The following is a 19,323-nucleotide window of genomic DNA, read 5'->3' as shown; positions in this document are numbered from 1 at the left end:
CTCATGCTCGGCTTGCCTGCTCCCTACCATATACCCTAGTAATACTGCCTTACATTCGAACCAATCCTACACCCTTGCGGGTGGTAGCCTGCAGCAAGCCGAGGGCTGCGCCCTCGAGCAATTTCACAATCCTCCATTTTTACCTAGGACGATCGCGTTCACTGCGACACAGCAGGTACACCAGCAGACGCCTGGAGATCGTATCCGCATAACGGTGTTGGAATACGGATTAGGTCCTCTACCTTTACCTAGGACAATCGCGTATGCTGCAAAGCAGCTATACTAGCAAGACGTCTGGCAGATCGCATCCGCTTACGGTGGTAGACATGGATCAGGAGACAAGGGAGACGGTAGCTACCTAGCCAAGGGTCGGTGCTATCCGGATCGTACGCGATCATCTCTTAACGCGATTGGTATACGCATACAATCGACAGTGCAGCGGTATAGCTCTGCCCCGACGGCGACCCGAAGGCGATTCGATTGCTATCCGAAAGCTTTCTGGCAGGCGTTAAGGGGGGTCCTACGCGATTAAGCTTGCAAACACTCTATAGGCTAACCGCGGTTCACTCGCTACAGAGGTCCCACTAACAGAGATTGGAAGGTTGAACGTCCTTAAAGAGATATAGCTACCCTGGAGGCTATCCGATTGCTATTTAATGGCTATCCAAAGAACTAACGGCTAGTTTTTAAAGCTATAGCTACTACCATGCTCTTCCAGATTAAATGCAATTAAGGGCTACTGCTCAATCAGCTATAGAGCTGCCGAGACTAAACCGTAGGCGGTTGTCTCCTATTAAGCTACGGCTTACCTTAAGAGCTACAGCTTGCCCAAGAGAATGGCGGCGGCTTAAAGATCCTATGTGATCTCTTACGGAGCTACGGCTCCGACCCGGAGACTCTCCGGTTGTCAGCCTAAGGGCTGCCGAGACTTAATCGTACGCGATTGTCTCTTCTGAAGTTATAAGCTCAGCTTATGAGATCCTATTGCGGTTAAATGCCATCCTTAAGCTATAGCTACAGCTACAGCTTCAAGAGCTACGGCTCGTTCAAGAGCTACGGCTCTGAGATCTAGGAGACCTCGTAAGCTACGGCTTACCTCAAGAGCTTCGGCTCAGAGATCCTATGTGATCTCGCAAGCTACTGCTTGCTTCAAGAGCTACGGCTCAAAGATCGTACGCGATCATCTTTCTGCAAGGCTTTGGTCGCTCCAAGAGCTCCAGCTTGCATCAAGAGCTACAGCTTGCCCAAGAGAATGGCAGCAGCTCTTAGATCCCACGAGATCTCTTTTTATTGCCAATATTACTCCGTAATAACAGTGTAATTCAGAAGGAAGGAAACACGCGTATAGCTATTTAGCCATCACTTCCTTACAAAAACTAATTGCGCGGCCGGGGGAAGGCAATTAAGACGTCAGTTTAAAGTCTCTAAAAAAGAGCTACGTCTTACAAAGATCGTACGCGATCTCTCTGCAAGGCTTTGGTCGCTCCAAGAGCTCCAGCTTGCATCAAGAGCTATAGCTTGCCCAAGAGAATGGCAACAGCTCAAAGATCCTACGCGATCATCTCTTAGCAAAGCTTTGGTTGCTCTAAGAGCTCCAGCTTGCTTCAAAAGCTCACAAGACCCTATCAACATCTCTCCGAACCTTCCGGGACGAGCCCTCTATAATCTCCCGCTACCGTAAGGTAATGGAGGGGGCTGACCGCAAGAAGGGGGGGGGGAATATAAGGGATATTCTTGCGATCAAGCCGGCTCCAAGTGGAGACTATCTGGCTGTCAGCCATAGAGCTGTCGAGACTTAATCGCAGGCGATTGTCTCCAAGACTGATACGATCAAGTCTTACCCCCTAAGCAGACGCTCTTTTCTACCTAAAATAGGCCCTTTTTCCCACTGGGTTTTGGCCATAGGTTAAGTTTTATTGAGGCTGCTTGGCTGGTCCTTTTCCCCTATTTCTTTATTCCCCTGTACAGCAAGGGCTTCTGCACTGCTTACCTTTCTGTACATAGAATCAATCTATTGGGATACGGGCTGGGGGCCAGCCCTAACCAAGGGGGGGGCAATGTAAGGGTTATTTTGGCCCTTACTCGGCTGCATCGCCTAGGGACTCTTAGGGGTCGCCAAGGCTAGCCTTCGGCTAGCCCTTGCACCTCCTTATAAGCACCTCAGGCTTGCAGCCCTTCCCTCCTCATCGGTTCGTCTCTCTCCGTACGAGGCTATTGCCTACTCTTTACCATATCGTCCTCTTCCATCGACTCCCTATGTGACTCATGCTCGGCTTGCCTGCTCCCTACCGTACACCCTGGCAATACTGCCTCACAGGCGCCTTATAGGCGAGTCCTAAAAGGCGGGGAGATGGATCACGGGGTTTTCTCAAGTTAAGTCTTTCTTAAGTTGAGTTTTCTCCCCATATATAAATAAGGAGTAGTCCGCGTGGGCCTAATAGGGATCCGAATCGGACGCTAAGCAATGAATTATTATTATTTATATAATCTTTTAAAATCAATTATATATATTTAAGTTAATATAGTAGTTTTTAAACCAATAATTTTAGTTTTAATATTAATTATAATTTTAATATTAATTTTATAATATATTTTGGCCATATATGCTTTAGAAAGTTTATATTTAAAATTATAGCTAGATAGGTATAGTGATGGTAGAGTTATAAAAGAATAAAATTAGTAGATTTTAGTAGGTGGCTCGATCTGGGGGTTGGCTCGATCGGGTAGCTAAGACGTTATCGCCACTTGCTTGTGAGTAATTTGGTATGAAAATGTGTGGATTAACACCGCGGCGCTTTTAACGGGCTGCACATCAGAAACGCTCCATGATCTGATGAAAATTCATTCGATAGAAAGAATTAAGTCCATTCTAACTTTGATTTGGTAGCTCTAACCATAGCGGGCAATACGTTTAGCTTGCTACGAAAGCTTTTAAGGATGCGCCAAAATCCGATCCAATGCGAACGCCAGACCAATGCCCAAAATATCCAAACACATCATGCAAATTACGAAACCACGATAATATCATAATATCTTGTTCTCTTCTCTACCCAACCCTCTATAAGAACAGCGCCATCACCGCTCCCGCAACCACCAAAAACACTCCCGGCGCACCCCAAGTAGACGCTGCGTTAGAATATTGTTGGGTCGGAGTTGTCGAGTTAGTTTTGTTATAAACACCGCCCGAAATGCTGGACGGCGCGCCCGTAGATCCAGGAACGCAGCCTCCTTTGCCCCACTTAGCCGTCGCGACAGCCTTCCAAGTCTCCTCAACATTAGCAACCATTTCAGCCGTATAGAAGATCTTGCAGTCGGCGGCTTCGTACACAAACTCGAGAGGTGTTTCGGATGCATCACCGTTGCGGAGGTTATCTGCGGCGTTGATCTGGGCAAGAGTTCCACCATTAGAGTAGCCAACCCGGTTGAGCAATTGTTGGGGATAGGCTAAGGTGTTTATGATGGTGGTGTTAAGCATCTCAACCACTTTCTCACTCTGCACTGCGGCAAGTAGAAAGGATTGTAGAGCCAAATCTTGAATTCTGGTAAACGTCAAGGTCATTGAGCCCTTGGTTCCGCCGATAGCCTGCATGGGAGCATTGGTGGGTAGACCGCCGACGGCAATGCTTTCGACTTTGCCTTGCTCTTTCATGAGTTCGGAGAAAATTGTGCAAGTAGATGAGCAAAAGCCGTCTTGGAGGAGGACAATGTTTTCAGCTTTGAACGGTTGAGCAGTGACTTTGGTATTGTTGACATAACCGGTTAAAGAGAAGGATGAGTATGATGTGCTTAATGGATTCGAGAACTATATGAAGTATAATGTTAGCTAGTGATCGAAAGATATCGGAATAGTGTAACTTACGTTGTAGCGCCAAACTGATGTATAATTGTCACCATGAACAACATGTGGGCCGAAGTAATCTTCAAAACTCGTGAAATCTTGGTTGTTAACGTCAAGTAGCAACTTGTAGTTGAAGAATGAAAAGTACTCGACCGCGGCTAAAAAGTCAGTGCTATCCTGCTGTATGAAGGTCTCGTTGTTTACAACGTCTGTTAGTGCGGCTCCAATAAGTTCGAATGCGCTATGGGCATGGAAGCGGCTAGCACCGAACGGAGCAATGGAAGGGAAAAGTTGCTTGAAGACTTCAAAGCCAAGTATTGTATTGCCACCGCCGTTGCCGCGCGTGTCAACAACGAGACGTGTTTTGCCCGAAGATGTTGCAGTGGCAAGAAACTCTCGTAATACATCTTGGAATTCGAGAATAGAACCACCAGGAGGCTCGAATAGTGGGATACTAAGGACAGCAACGTCCTCGAAACCGGTCTCATTGATAAAATAACCTCCGACGGCCAGTCCAGAATGGATAACAACAGGTTCTGGGTATCCCGTGGCACTAGGTGTGGATGAAGCAGCTGCAGTGGATGAAGCAGCAGCTGTCGATGAGGCAGCACTAGGGGTGGCGGTGGCTGCCGCACTTGAGGTAGGACCTTGGCAGAAAGTTGAGAAGAATGATTCGCCGCTATCAACACCATCGAAGCTCTGCTGTATGATGGCGAGATTAGGAGAATCCAAGGTTGAGCCATTGGCAAAGACATAGCTAGTACTGGGTCCATCGTATTGGCCACGTTTGAAAGAGCCTAGATAATTATCGCCGGTGGACATGAGAGCCTGATTGGGAAACATCGCGTTGAAGCGAGTATCTGCATCATGGTATGTTGCCTGCAGTGCTTGGTTTGATACGTAGCTTGTTGCATTCTGGCCATTAATTGTTTTGATAGAAGAGGGAGTAAACTTTTCTCCGTTTTGAGTTTTCATAATGTCCTCGTAGATGTATAATTCTGGTAGAGCAACGCCATCTTTGGATATAGATACCAATGAGTGATTTCTTTCGAATGTAATGACTACTGCCATATCTGAAATGAAGGCAAGATGATTATCATATGCTTGATTGAGAAGTGACCTTATATCGGATTGTACAGCCCACTCGCTGGTGTAGCTGCCATTCTTAACCTTTTGCACGATGAGGTCGAGCCCACCTAGGATATCAACAGGCTTTTCGGTGTAGCCTGCTGGAGGATTGCTGAGGTAGGTAAATGTGGTTTGCCATTGAAGATAGGCCTTGAGCTCCTCGATCTGTTGAATATCTCCCGCAACATCCACCTTGACAGAGTTAAGGCAGTTGTATCCAACTTCTGCCGGGACCGAGGGCCGACCCGAAGGGCCAATGGCAGCGAGAGAAGCGCTCACGATGGCGCAGGGCTCGCCAGTTACAGTTGATGAAGGGACAGATGTGGCCGTAGTCATGGCCGACGCGCTCGCAGCACCAGCCGCAAGCAACAAGCTGGTTGCTCGCATGGCGGCGTTATAAATATACTCCGAAATGCCTGAAGAATAAAGGCGTGGATGATTTGCCCCGAAATTCTAGGATCTGAGACTTTAAAAAGGATGAAAGGAATCAGTTTAAAAACAGGAAAATTCTTAGGAGATAGGAATGTGAGGAAATCTAACGGTGATGACCCGGCATCTTTATGAATTGGAAAGTGAGCTGAGCCGAACGCCTGACGGTGCTGAATCTAATTTGTTAAACGAGCATTGTGGAGTCCACCTGGGATGCTTAGCGTGGTGTTGGGGCTGAGGCATGCGCATCGACCTTCCTCTACTCAGCAGAGCAATGGTCAAGCTTAAACGCCAAGTGGCTATGGAAATAAGCTTCCCGGCATCCTTGTCATAAGAGTGCAAAGGCAACGGGGGCTGGGAGGGCAGGCCAAAGGAATATCGGATATAACCGAATATCAGGCACGATGACTAGTGTACTTGAGAGGGGAATTGGAGGGTTATGGCGAGTGACGACAATGGTATTTTCCCCTATCAAATGCCAGTATTATCGCTGAGGAAAGGTAGTTCAGTCCTTCCAGGGAATAATTCAAAGGCGGTCTTGCGATGCTGTCCTTAATAATGCAGGGGTGTGTTGGATTGGTGCACGGGATGCCGTGAGAAATCCCAAAATAGACAAGGAAATGAAGGGGGTGGTGATGAGCGTTAGATTCGGCATATGGCTGCCCGGCAGGCATCGCGAAAAGGAACGGACTCTCCGCGAGTGGTAGGTCAAATACTAATCTCGCCATGTGTCGAAAGGTGGTGAATTTAGTTCTTCAGAGCGAAAGAGGCTCGGTGGAGTGTGCTCGTTGCTCGATCGCTAAGCCCAGGTCTCTTCTAGTTTTGCTTTCTAGCTCAGCTAGAAGTTATGAAACACGCCGTCCCCGGGTTCTGGTCGACGCCAGGTAATGTAGAGCGGAGATGTGCACGACTGGCTGTGATTCTGCCTGGGGGTCGAGTTCAGCTGTGACAGCTGGAGCGTGGCTGTGGAGCACCACGGACCACCTCAAAACCCGAGCCCCAGCAAAAAACTTCGGGGGTCGCTCGGCCGGAAATTAGATTATTCATTAACTCGCGATGATCTTGGATCCTCCCCAAACAGCACCGCACTCGATATAGAACTTTGTAATGAGATTTAATCCACGTAGGATTTCAGAGCAATTTTACCTATTCTTCCTCTCGTAGGTGTCGATGTTTCGAAAGCAGCAACACTTCCCAGCCACAACTAACATGCAAACCTCATAAACTCGTCAGGAACCGCCCCATAAACCCTAAAAGATCATCGCATACTAGAAAGTTTTACACTTGTCAAGCGCCAGCGTCGGGATCGGATGCTGTGCCAGCGATGCGAAACGTAACGTGCCAATGGAATTATGTGGACAGGCTCTACCCCAAAATCACAGCTTGAAAATGCAAGTAAACCTAAGTGATGTTGGACCATAAGTTTAGCACTTTCTCTGACATGGTTTTAACGCCTAGAACAGCCCGGTTCCATCTCTTTACCGCCGGCCTGTCTTACTCCGTTACTTGCACCTAGCAACAAAACCCCTAAGATCGGCTAAGGTGCGACGCTCGGGTTTCACCCTTCGGTTAGGGTAATTACCATTTTGAAAGAGTCACTAACTCGACTTCTTTTATCACGACACCATTCAACAGCATTACGGGCCCAGTGCTAAATACAACGCTCATAGATGCAATAGAAAAAACGGCTAATTCACGGTTATTTAGGATTGTGGGACTTGCAAAATCCGAGGGGATCAAACTGCTACGAATCAACTTTTTTGACAAAGCGATAAACAAGTATCATATGTGCTTGTTTTGAATTTCCGTAATAAAATTCACTCTGCCAGACAATACAGCGTGACATTACCGGATAACAGAATGGGTAAAAGAATGAGAACTAGTGGAGGGTGCGTGAGGTACTACCAATTCTCGTAGAAGGCTTGCTGATCGAGCTCGATGGAGATGTTGTTTGCTTTTCGTGGTCATATACTGTGACGGTTGCGTATATTTGAGAATGCCAGGCTGCAGGACGGTTTCGGGAACAAACTTCCCCGCAAACCGTGAACCGCATCAACAATCCGCGCGTCGGAGCATGCAAATCCCTTCCCATTTTTGGTAATAATCCTTGTATACATTCCACCAGAATCCAGGATGCCTGTAGCAGTACTCCCGGCAGAGCTGTGGTTGAATATATTGGCATACGAAGACAACGACAAGTGCCATCTTTGGTTCGCTGTTCGCCGCGTCTCTCGTGACTTCCAGTATTACGCAGAGAAAATCCTCGCGGTACCTACGATTGCCCAAGCATCTATTACGATACACGTTAGCCAGACGCAGATCTGCCGGTAAGAGCAATTTCTCCCTAAGAGCCGCTTTTCATATTTCATTAAGTCGTCAGTAAATTAAATCAGCCTTGCGAGAGATTCAGGAAAGGAGTTTTCGAACATCTTGAAGATTTCGTAGACTAATCATCTTATAGACATGCGCCTGAGATTTTTGAGTTTGGCGACCCTCAACGCTTCTTCCTTTTCAAATTCACCAGATTCTCACCAAACAGCCAACTTGCCGTGTTTGTTCTAAAATCTGCGAATCCGCCTCTGCAACACCGAAATCAGTTTCATGAGCCGGTTTACTCATCTCCACCAAAATTAGATATTTTCTGCACGCAGTGGGCTCAGGCACGGGAAGTCCTACCTCGCAACGTGCACTTTGTTCGCCTCCAAAACACACTCAAAAGCTTACACTTGCCCGATCTAGCGTTCGACACAGATGCCAAAGAGATCTCCTTCGACTGGCGAAAGCTGTGTCAGCTATTCTATTGGGAGGTGCTCACGACGCGGAGGGTGGCGAAGCCGTGGTTGCAGAATTCAGCTTTCAGCATGCATCCGGATGACGCTGCTGACCGCTGGATATTTTCGGGTTAGACTTACGCAGCATCTGATATACTGCGAATTTTCGGTGAAAAGATGAAGAAACATTCTGACAGCTTACGTGCTTATTTTACGGCTGTATGGGCATTAGATGGATAACAAAGATCACATTTTCCCGCATGGGCATGATAAGCTTCCATTAAAGGGAAGGGCTGCCTATGAAGTCTTACCTCACTTTTGCAACAAACCCAAAGGCATTTAGTAGCGATGGGCTTTGCTATCATCATTCTTGGGGGCCTCGCCGTCATCTCCTCTGTTTCAGCTAATTACCATCGAAGGCACCGTTCAAGCAGAGGGACTGGTCCTAGTAGTACCACTAATGATCTGTTGATGGTTATAGAGTGAGAAAGATGTTATGGTTGTAAGAGTTGTTGGTTAGCTCTTGAGGTTGGACCTTCTGAATGTCTTCAGGCGTTTTACCGCGGCTTTGAAATATTTTTGGAAGGGTTGTAAGGAGAGTTTAGCAAAGCCTAAATAATGTTAAAACTTACTTCTTATGTTCAGGAAGTTCTCAGGTGCTTATCTGAAATGTCGATGGCGTCGGCAGATCGTGCTTCGCTCGCTTCGAAAATGCCCTGGCCTTATCGGAATGGAAAATTCTGCTCAAACAAAAACACAGGTACTGGCGCGAAGCGTACCGGCTATAAATCTCGAAACGCTCCAGCGCACAGTTTAAGCAGCCTCCACCTTTCACAATAGCGCCGCAGAAACTCTTGGCTGCTTTCGGCAAATAGCATTACTGGCACCAGAAACTCATATAAAGTTCGAACAGAAAGCGGATGCGTACATCAAATCGAGCTCGGTCCGGCCCTTCCCACCAGACGGCGCACCTGGGACCCCTCCTGGACCGCCAAGCTAGATCCCTACCGATGACTGACTGCGTTAATCAAGTCGCTCGCTGAACGCTACGCTGGATGTGTATACGCTGACTGTACCGCTGTCAGCGCGCTTATCCTAATTAGGTAAATTGTATAGACGTGGTAGAGTTATCCCTTCGCACGTTGGAGTCCTACACTTGGCGCCAAGCCTAGGAACATCGTACACACGGGCGCCCAACGGGCGCCTCTTATTGGCCAGGCCCTTATCGATACCGTAGGACGCAAACCAACGTGCGAAGGGATAGAGTTAAATTTTAGATTTTTGGCAGCGCTTTAGCATATACAAATATTAACGGTGCCCAATCTTAAATCTATCCTAATTAACCTTATATAGTATTTAAAAACCGTTAGATTCAGTTAGCGCGCCACGGAGGCTTTAAGGGGGGTGGTAATATTAGCAGTAAGTATTTAGATTAGGTAGTTAAGCGGGCTCTTTAAGCTCTATTTTAAAGTTAGATTTTATTAAGAAGAGATCTCTAGCTGGCGAAGAGCTTAAGATATAGATTGTAAATTTAATAGGGAAGGAGTAGAGGAAGAAGCTCTACCGCCCGGCTAAAAGGCAGGGTGTAGGGCGTGTTACATATTGCTGTATTAACAAAATAGTTAATATTATGGGTAGACGCGTCCAAATACGCGATAGGGATATTGGGGATTTGTCGATTGAGGGTCCGTGCGCAGGCGTCAGGAAAGAAGAACTCGTGTGAAGATTGATCTATGAAGAAAATGAGGCTATATATACATGATGGACGAGTCATAGACACCCCTGATCTAACCCTAATACAGCAGTGATCGGAACTACTTCGACAGGATTTCCATACAATTTAGTATGGGATATCCAAGGCCTCCCAACCGAATTTTGGCCGAAGATCCTTAAACTACCTAAAAGTCTACCAAAAAGCTTTAAAACACCACCCAATTGATCCTTCCTTACCACCTATGCAGCGAGCTGACAGCGCGCTGCATGTATCTACGCTGACTGGCTGCTATAATCTTAACGCTGGCTGACAGCTTACATCAGCAGCTAGCTGTCAGCGACGCTGCCTGTTGGCTTCACTGACTAGGGGCGCAGATTATGGGGTTCTATGCGGACCTGACTCCGTGCAAGATTATAGTCACGACGCTGGTGCTATGGTTTATATGGCTTGTGGGAATAGCAATTTACCGTCTCTACTTTCATCCACTTGCGAAATTTCCAGGTCGCAAACTCGCAGCATTGTCTTTATTTTACGAGTTTTAATTCGATTGGTGGAAGCATGGACGGTATACCGCCGAGATTGGAAAGATGCATGAGCAGTACGGTATGCGGTATACGCAATAATGGAATTGAATCATTNCATGAAGCAGTTGCCCTGGCTATATCGGGTACTAAGAGTACTCCCAGAGTAAATATATCATCCAGCAACGGGTCTCGTGTACGCACATTCTAACAATGAAGGAGTTTAAAAATCCCGGCTGTCAACATTTACGAGAAGACACATAGGTACAGCCATACTTATCCTCCCTGGGACTTTTCGGAGGCTATTCAGCCCTCCGGCCGGTGTGAGGTATTTCACACCTCTGCCTCACGTGCCCTCACTTACCCCTGTGCGCATGGCTCTGCAAATTTGTACAAGCATCAATATAATATTCCCGGTCTAATGTTATCTTCCACGTAGTATCACACCTCTTGAGAGTGGCTAGTTGAATTTGATAAGATGGTGATGTTTTGTTCGGGTGCCGTGGCCAATGCTATTGAAAATCGAACTTTTCGTACGGAGTGTTGAAGTTCGGGAGCAGGCCACTTTTGAAGTTGCCAATTCAACAAGGCTGAAGCTGAAGTTGAGGTCATGAGATGTGCGTCGTGAAGCTGAATTGAGAGCGCCATTTTGAGGATGACTGGTCAATAGAGCAATCCAGCAGATACATTTCTCATCATCGCTAAAATGAATCGAAAGGATGGAAACTTTGTAGCAGTGGGCGGCCTGCGTGAATGTACACCCGAGGTAGATCCGAATTCGAAGAAAAGACGGGCTTTGATGTCTTCGTCTGTCACGACACCTAGACGTGCTGAGACGACGCTGTTAACTGGAAAGCTCACCTTTTATTAACATTAAATTGCCTCTACAATAGGATATTTAAACATCGAAAACAGGGTTTAAAAGAAATCCGCCTGGTTCATATGTTTGATAAATTATATAGGCACGTGAAACGGTATTGTGAAAAAAAGGAGAGTGTATGCGCGGTGGAAAATGGTTACATATTCTCCTAGACGTCGATTAAAGGTTGCATTGACTAGAAAGAAATAGGATCTGATATTTAATGGGATAGTTGAAATCTGGTTTTCGGATCGATGTGAATTAACGTGAAGAATCATCACTCGAATCGCATCTTTTTGGTTGGCAGAGTAGCATCTTAGTCGGATGTGGTTGAGAGCTGTCGTTTGGTCCGGGCCCTTCTGAAGTCGTTATCAATCCATTAAACACCCTCGGTTGGTTAATTGGGTAAGGTCTTCATATAAAAGGTGGCAGCTCCGGTAAGACTCACTTTTGTCAAGTTCAAGACGCACGAGCAGGTCTCTTAACCAATCATCAAGTTTACTTTGTTGAATTATTCGTTTCTGGTTGTAGGTAAGATCTTCACACCGAGGCAAGCCACGGCTCTTCCGAAATCTCTTCACTGATGAATGGGCTGGGTTCAATTGCCCTCGCAACTTCACGCAGTTCATCGGCCCGGTCTTTGAGTCTAGCAAAGATTGGGAAGAAATATGAAATGTGGTGAGTCGAGTATTCGAAATCTGGACAGATTCTGATCCATGTATTCCTTGCAGGTACCAATTGGCGGAGGCTTGTTTTCGTTCGATACGCAAAGGTACACGGATGGAAGGACCCCCTTGGCCCAGAGTCAGAACACAGATGGCGCTATGTCCCTCACTTCGAAGTATTTGACTTCGCGTGCAGGCAATAGATCCTCGACTGGCATGATATGGACTTCCAACGAGCGGAGGTGAGGCACGGTCAAGAGAGCCTTCTAGCACTTTCGCAAGAGCGCATTCCGCTGATTTCTTGGCTGTCGTTGGTATTCCGACTCTCCTTCATTATAACCAATCAGCTCTTCGTGGCCTTGCTTGTCTCGTCCTTCGCCGATTAAATGAGCGTCCTCGTCAATGCCAAGCGGGATCTTTCGGATCAAACTTCCAGGTCGAATGCCTTGGGCGAGAGGGCATTTTGATAGAAACTCCAGCAACAACCCTGCGTTGATTCGAAACCTGTGTTCACCGCTGTATAACGCTTCCGCTGCTTCAGCTGCAATGCTCCATCCTACATGCCCAGGCCGAAGGTACGGGAGAATCCACTGGAGCCTGTCGTGTTCGCAATTCTCGTTGGGAACAAAGGTCAAATTAAATTGAGTTTCTTCACACCAATGAGGTCGAAGCCATAATGTCCCTTTCAGAACGAAAGATGTCGAGGCGGAGTTCGTGAGGTACATAAAATTTGAAGTTTCTCGACAAATTTGGGGTAAGGAGCGGTGGAGTCCATTGTGATCATCTAGTTCCATTAGTGTGCATAATTGAGAAGATAGTGATTTGCAGATGCACTCACGAAATGATTAATAGTTGGCAGGACGATGAAGCGGGAATGAAAGGCGCAGGAAACGCTGCTGAAGCACAGAGCTCGGGGGCGATCGTGCGAGATTTACGTGGGGCACTTGCACCTGCACGGGAGCCCCCCTGAGGCACAGTGCCCACGGCTGATCAATTCATGGTTCATAATTATTGTCCGGAACGTTGACGATGCTTAACCGATGAAAGTGCGGCTGCATATGCTGTCTTAGGCCGGCTGTAAGTGGCTGCTAAAGGATATGGGGAGCCGTCTTACGGGCATTTTGCGGGAATTTTGGAGCGCTGAAAGCGCGTAATAATAACACGAAGGGCGAGAATGAAGCCGAAATCCCTTTACAGGCTCACGGCTGCAGTTGAGAAGAAAGAAATTTTCTTCTTTGGGGACCAACAGCCGGGAGAGGTGTACAAGAAACGCTTTTGCGGAAAATTGTTCGCAGTAAAAGTGGAGCTCTCGCATGGCATAGCTGCCTTCAGAAAAGAGGGACGGGGACAAGCCAGGAACAAAACAGCCTTGCCAAGCACGACAAAAAGCTTAGCCCAGCACTCAAAAGCGATCTAACAATGCTTGACGAGACGACGCTTGACAAACGCTTATTTCCATTTTTTTTTGCGAGCCGACTCTCCCGCCCGGTGACATCGTTTACAATGGTCTAGACACTGGAGCCTCCGACGTCACGGTCGGCGTGTCAGCGCCTTTGCCCGCCGCGTTATTCGCGCTTTCGTCCAAACTTTTGCGCCGACCCATCCAAGAACATCCAAGAGCATCCAAGAACGTCCAAGTCCATCCAGATTTTTCTCTGCGCCATTTTTCCCNCCTGCCGATGATCCGGCCTGCTCCATCTTAGCAGCCATGGTAGCATAAACTTCGGCAACGCGAGTTGGCCACTTGACCTATCCTATCCTGACCTACTCTATCCCACCCTACCAACCTTTCTGTCGCGCTTTGCCTCGAAACCCCACCCGTGCAAAACCTGCTAAATCGCGCGGTTCTACGTAGTATCGGCCGACCCTTACTTGCATGTCTTGCCTCGACGTGAATTGGATCTGCTCAAATGAAAAATTGCGGATCCATTTGGTACTGATTATCGTGCTGCCTAAGGCATTTGGGCCAGGCTGGATTGATTACACTCCTCCACGACGTCAATACCCCCCTCCGGGGCATTGGCCGACAGCCTGCGAGTGCATAAAATGTCTGCCCTCCCCGCCGTCAGTTGAGGGTTCTCTACTCTTTCAGCGGTTTGCTTTTCGCTTGGTTGTCAGTTCGTCGTTTGTACCTATAATATCAATCAGGCTCGGTTGGGCGACAAGTTGGACCATGGCAAGGCATCCGGAAGACCTCGAGAACGGTGATGTTGATGGGGAGCGCTCTCTTTCATACGATGGTGGTTATGACAATCTGGACGAGTATGCTGCTCTCCAGAAGTACATCACCACCTATCGTGACCCGAAGGCTGTCGCGCTCGAGGAGGAGGACCACTTGAAAAATGCTATCGACGCCCGCAAACCTGGTCACTGGTGGGCTTTCTGGCGTCGCGGCACCTCGAGCGAGGCCGCTGGCTCAGACACGGGAGTGGTGCCCGACGACTGGCTCAATGCCGACATCAAGCAGGGCATCAGCGCTGCGCAGGTCGACCAGAGACGCAAGCGTTTTGGGCCCAATGAACTTGCTACTGAGAAGGAAAACATGTTCTTGAAGTTCCTGTCCTACTTCACCGGCCCTATTCTCTACGGTGAGCTTTCCTCCCATCTGGAGTTAGTATAATGCTAATTCTGGAATAGTTATGGAGCTCGCTGTAATTCTTGCTGCCGGTCTCCGAGACTGGGTCGATTTCGGCGTCATCATTGGTATTCTTATGCTCAACGCCATTGTCGGTTGGTACCAAGAGAAGCAGGCCGCCGATGTCGTTGCTAGCTTGAAGGGTGACATTGCCATGAAAGCAACTGTCGTTCGTGATGGCCGTGAGGAGACAATCCTCGCCCGTGAGATTGTTCCTGGTGACATTGTGGGTACAAGGCCTCCTCTGAAGGCCATGCAATATTAACGTACCTAGATCATTATCGAAGAAGGTCAAACTGTACCAGCTGATGCCAGACTCATCTGCGACTACTATGCACCTGAGGATTTTGAGAAATACAAGAAGATGAAAGAGGAGGACAAATTCTCCTCTGACGAAGATCCTGATGATGAGAAGAAAGACAATGACATGGATGACGACCACGATGAAGACGAACATCTCGCTCAAGGCCATACTATTGTTGCTTGCGATCAGTCCGCCATCACTGGAGAATCCCTTGCCGTTGACAAGTTCATGGGAGACGTAGTCTACTACACTACTGGCTGCAAGCGCGGTAAAGCATATGCTGTTACCATCACGTCGGCAAAGCATTCTTTCGTTGGACGCACCGCTAGTCTCGTTCAGGGAGCCAAAGACCAGGGTCATTTCAAAGCTATCATGAACTCCATCGGTACGACTTTGCTGATCCTTGTCGTCTTCTGGATTCTGATCGCTTGGATTGGCGGTTTCTACCACCACTTGAAAATCGCTACGCCTGAAAACAGCTCTGTTAACTTGCTGCATTATGCCCTTATCCTGCTCATTGTTGGTGTTCCCGTCGGGTAAGTGAAAATCTGAGTCATACGACTTTCAAACTCGCAGTTAGCTAACATGCATTTACAGTCTCCCTGTTGTCACCACAACGACACTTGCCGTCGGTGCCGCGTACTTGGCAAAGCAGAAAGCCATTGTACAGAAGTTGACGGCTATCGAGTCTTTGGCTGTATGGATATCTTCTGTTCTAAATCCTATCTACTTGATTGACCAATATGCTAGGGTGTCGACGTTCTCTGCTCTGATAAGACTGGTACCTTAACTGCCAACCAGCTCAGCATTCGCGAGCCATATGTCGCTGAAGGTCAGGACGTTAACTGGATGATGGCTATTGCAGCTTTGGCCTCATCTCACAACCTGAAATCACTCGACCCAATTGACAAGGTGACAATTCTAACAATGAAGCGCTACCCAAAGGCACGAGAAATCCTTCGGCAAGGCTGGAAGACTGAGAAATTCACCCCTTTCGACCCTGTCTCAAAGCGCATCACTTCTGTTTGCTATATGGGCGGCGACAAATACGTCTGCGCAAAGGGTGCACCAAAGGCCATTCTCAACCTAACAAACTGCGATAGGGAGACTTCCGATCTATTCAAGGACAAGGCCACCGAATTCGCCAGAAGGGGTTTCCGTTCTCTCGGTGTAGCCTACCAGAAGAATGATGGTGACTGGATCCTTCTTGGTCTACTGTCTATGTTCGATCCTCCTCGTGAGGACACTGCTCAGACCATTGTTGAAGCACAGCAACTCGGTGTTCCCGTCAAGATGCTTACTGGTGATGCCATTGCTATTGCCAAGGAAACTTGCAAGATGCTTGCTCTCGGAACAAAGGTTTACAACTCTCAGAAACTCATCCACGGTGGTATTTCTGGTACTACCCAGCACGACTTGGTTGAGCGTGCGGATGGTTTCGCCGAGGTTTTCCCTGAACATAAATATCAAGTCGTGGAGATGCTTCAACAGAGAGGTCATCTTACGGCTATGACTGGAGATGGTAACGACTCCCTACTCGTCTTCTGTCCTGTGCCAAACTAACTTGCCCAGGTGTCAACGACGCTCCTTCTTTGAAGAAAGCTGATTGCGGTATCGCCGTCGAGGGCGCCTCAGAAGCCGCCCAGGCAGCTGCTGATATCGTCTTCCTGGCCCCTGGTCTCAGCACCATCGTCCTCGCTATTAAGACTGCCCGACAGATCTTCCAGCGTATGAAGGCCTACATCCAATACCGTATCGCGCTCTGCCTGCATCTCGAAATCTACCTCGTCACCTCCATGCTCATCATCAACGAGACCATGCGCGTAGAACTCATCGTCTTCATCGCCCTCTTCGCCGATTTAGCCACTGTCGCCGTCGCCTACGACAACGCCCACTCGGAAGCCCGCCCCGTCGAATGGCAGCTCCCTAAGATCTGGATCATCTCCATCATCCTCGGCGTGCTCCTCGCGCTCGGCACCTGGGTCATCCGCGGCACGCTGTACCTCCCGAACGGCGGCATTATCCAGAACTTCGGCTCCGTGCAAGAGATCCTGTTCCTCGAGGTCTCGCTGACCGAAAACTGGCTCATCTTCGTCACGCGCGGCGGCAAGACCTGGCCGTCGTGGCAGCTCGTCCTCGCGATCCTCGGTGTGGACGCCCTGGCGACGATCTTCTGTCTCTTCGGCTGGCTGTCCGGCAACCCGCCTGTCGACCACCCGGCCGACCACGTGCACCAGCGCGGCGACGGCTGGACCGACATCGTCACTGTTGTCGTGGTTTGGGGATACTCGATCGGCGTCACGATCGTTATTGCTATCGTCTACTACCTGCTCAACCGCATCACTTGGCTCAACAACTTGGGCCGCAAGGATCGCAGCCACAAGGACCCGGCGATCGAGAACATGATTGCGGCGCTCAGCAAGCTGGCGCTGGAGCATGAGGTGGATGGACATGGGAATGATAGGTATATCCTTGCGGCGAAGGCGGTGGTGGAAGAAGAGGATGATTAGATGTGTGCTGTTTTTTTCTTTGGATAGAATTGAGGGTAAATAAGGGTAAATAAGGGTGGGGAGATTAGAGCGTATTTCATCTATATGGATTTGTTAATGTAGTATAAAATTTAAGTAAAAAATCTTAGTCTCTTGATAGTGTCTATGCTCAACCATTTTCCAGCTTCATCGGCACCACCATACGGTTTTGATGGGAGATGATGGCTGACCTGGAATGTGGGAATATGCATTGAATGCTCAGAAGTAGTCTTCTCGGTGTGGCCCAAAAGATATCCCATTTTCTGATAGTCGAAACGACTCGGATATTGATTGGCCTGGCCTCCAACCACTCACCAATACTACGAGAGCGGGGGAAAGGACTATGACTAATCCGCCTATCTCAACCCTCAGCCAGGCCCATCCGCCTATACCTTTTACGCAGCATCCACCGCGCGGCGTCATCTCCACGCCCGCGCGACCAGCCCGGAATCCATGAAAAACGGGTTTCGCTCTCTTGGCCCGCTGCAGAACGTCCATCAACGCCTCGGAGCATAAAAGCCTGCCAATGAAGAAGTCTAACGCCCCAAGGACCAGCATAGGCAAAAAAGCGATTCGCACAAGTAATAAAAAGCCGTTATTCCAAGGAAGCTCTGCTTTGGAAACGGCACTGATGGGAGTGGATATAGTGGCGCCAAGTTCAATTCTCCCTTTACGAGAAATTTAGCAGATTTCTCGCGCCTTCGGGGGGCTTCTACCCTTTTAAAACTAAGTAGCTGCCCTACTACTGCCCTGCTACTGCCCCACTGCCCTACTGCTGCCCTACTACCCTGCTACCGCCCTACCGCCCTACCGCTGCCACCGCCACCGCCGCTATACCGTCCCCCCACGTCTTAGCCCGTAACTACTAGTAATATGCCTTCTTATATATACTAAGAGTACAGTAATACCTATCACACAGCTACTACGTCTTTACGTACACTCTAATTGATTTTTTAAAACACGGTATCTACCTCCGGCGTCCCCTCTTCCTCCCATACGGCATACGTCACTACACTACACAACATCTATACACGGCAACTAAACGAACCGTATACGCCCCAGGAAGTCTATAATAAGCCTCTTATTCCCTATCCTACCCAATATCCTAGACTTATCCGCGGTATTTCGTCTTCCTCTATATCTTTAGCTGGGGATATGCATAGGGAACTTAGGTTAGGGCCCTAGGATAAGACACCTAGTTCTATAATAGTTTAAATTCGTCCCGCTGTTCCTTTAGGGGAGAAATTATACTATAAGCAGGAGGACCGTAGGCGTATATATATATATTATACTACGTATAATACTATACATATAGCTTTTAGGTTATAGTGCTATAGTTCTATATATATAAATCCTTTTTAGGCAGCTTAATATATACTAGTAGCTATATCCTAGTAGTTTATAACCCTTTAAACTAGGGTTTACTACTTCCTAATAAAATACTAAGTTGCTAACAACTATTAGGTAATAAGAAAACAGTAAAAAAACGGTAAAAAGAAATCCTAATGCCTATCCCTGTCCTTCTACAGTTTTATTTCTATTATTTATCTACTAAAAGTCTAGTAGGAGTTACCTCCTTCTAGCAATTCTGCTGCTATTAGCTACCTTCTAGTAGCTATTTATATCCTACTTAAAAATAGGAAAAGTACTTTTCTTCTTTTTTTTATATACAAAAAAGCTTCTCTAATAAGAGAGAAGAGCTTAGTTATCTTTGTATTTCTTTTCTTTCTTCCCAATATAGTTAGGATTTTAGTAGTAGGTGCTTGGGGATTTGTATAGCTCTATAATCCTTAAAGTATCTACCTTTTAAGTGTATATATATAGGGTATTTAAATAGGAGTAAGAGCAGGTATATAGGACCTTATAGCAATCTTACGGCAATCTACAATTAAGCAGAAGTATAGTATAAATAATAAATAGAGCAAGTGTCA

The 19,323-nt window shown here is 47.6% G+C and overlaps 4 protein-coding genes across 4 annotated transcripts; 2 read left to right on the top strand and 2 right to left on the bottom strand.

Moving 5' to 3' along the window:
* Window positions 1-2,861: 2,861 nt before the first annotated feature.
* K441DRAFT_628593 (uncharacterized protein) lies at window positions 2,862-5,817 on the bottom strand. Its single transcript, XM_067646203.1, has 2 exons — window positions 3,860-5,817; window positions 2,862-3,802 (listed from the first exon to the last, which is right to left on the bottom strand). The coding sequence occupies exons 1-2, from the start codon at window positions 5,351-5,353 to the stop codon at window positions 3,059-3,061; spliced, it is 2,238 nt and encodes a 745-aa protein (XP_067507999.1). The 5' UTR covers window positions 5,354-5,817; the 3' UTR covers window positions 2,862-3,058.
* Window positions 5,818-7,528: 1,711 nt separating this feature from the next.
* On the top strand, window positions 7,529-8,301 carry K441DRAFT_674110 (uncharacterized protein; the record flags this gene model as incomplete). Its single annotated transcript, XM_067650714.1, has 2 exons — window positions 7,529-7,722; window positions 7,857-8,301. 2 exons carry the CDS (start codon window positions 7,529-7,531, stop codon window positions 8,299-8,301), a joined length of 639 nt encoding a protein of 212 aa, XP_067507998.1.
* A 3,739-nt stretch (window positions 8,302-12,040) lies between these two features.
* K441DRAFT_286650 (uncharacterized protein) lies at window positions 12,041-12,877 on the bottom strand. The gene is made up of 2 exons (XM_067640963.1): window positions 12,764-12,877; window positions 12,041-12,709 (listed from the first exon to the last, which is right to left on the bottom strand). Exon 2 carries the CDS (start codon window positions 12,648-12,650, stop codon window positions 12,192-12,194), a length of 459 nt encoding a protein of 152 aa, XP_067507997.1. The 5' UTR covers window positions 12,651-12,709; window positions 12,764-12,877; the 3' UTR covers window positions 12,041-12,191.
* Window positions 12,878-14,098: 1,221 nt separating this feature from the next.
* On the top strand, window positions 14,099-17,374 carry K441DRAFT_543025 (plasma-membrane proton-e; the record flags this gene model as incomplete). The annotated part of the gene is made up of 6 exons (XM_067642718.1): window positions 14,099-14,513; window positions 14,563-14,786; window positions 14,835-15,400; window positions 15,462-15,561; window positions 15,615-16,386; window positions 16,437-17,374. 6 exons carry the CDS (start codon window positions 14,099-14,101, stop codon window positions 17,372-17,374), a joined length of 3,015 nt encoding a protein of 1,004 aa, XP_067507996.1.
* Between the last annotated feature and the right edge of the window lie 1,949 nt (window positions 17,375-19,323).

Source organism: Cenococcum geophilum (genome assembly GCF_001692895.1).
Source record: "Cenococcum geophilum 1.58 unplaced genomic scaffold K441scaffold_6, whole genome shotgun sequence".
NCBI lineage: Eukaryota > Fungi > Ascomycota > Dothideomycetes > Gloniales > Gloniaceae > Cenococcum > Cenococcum geophilum.
Note: the sequence above shows the minus strand (reverse complement) of the source record. Positions and strands in the feature narration are given on the sequence as shown.

What these genes read in the sequence shown, in the direction of transcription:
- K441DRAFT_628593 (XM_067646203.1), bottom strand. Translation starts at nt 5,353, where the DNA reads ATGCGAGCAACCAGCTTGTTGCTTGCGGCTGGTGCTGCGAGCGCGTCG. An exon ending in CATCAGTTTGGCGCTACAAC is followed by an intron (nt 3,803 to 3,859) that starts GTAAGTTACACT and finishes TACTTCATATAG; the next exon opens with TTCTCGAATCCATTAAGCAC.
- K441DRAFT_286650 (XM_067640963.1), bottom strand. Translation starts at nt 12,650, where the DNA reads ATGTACCTCACGAACTCCGCCTCGACATCTTTCGTTCTGAAAGGGACA.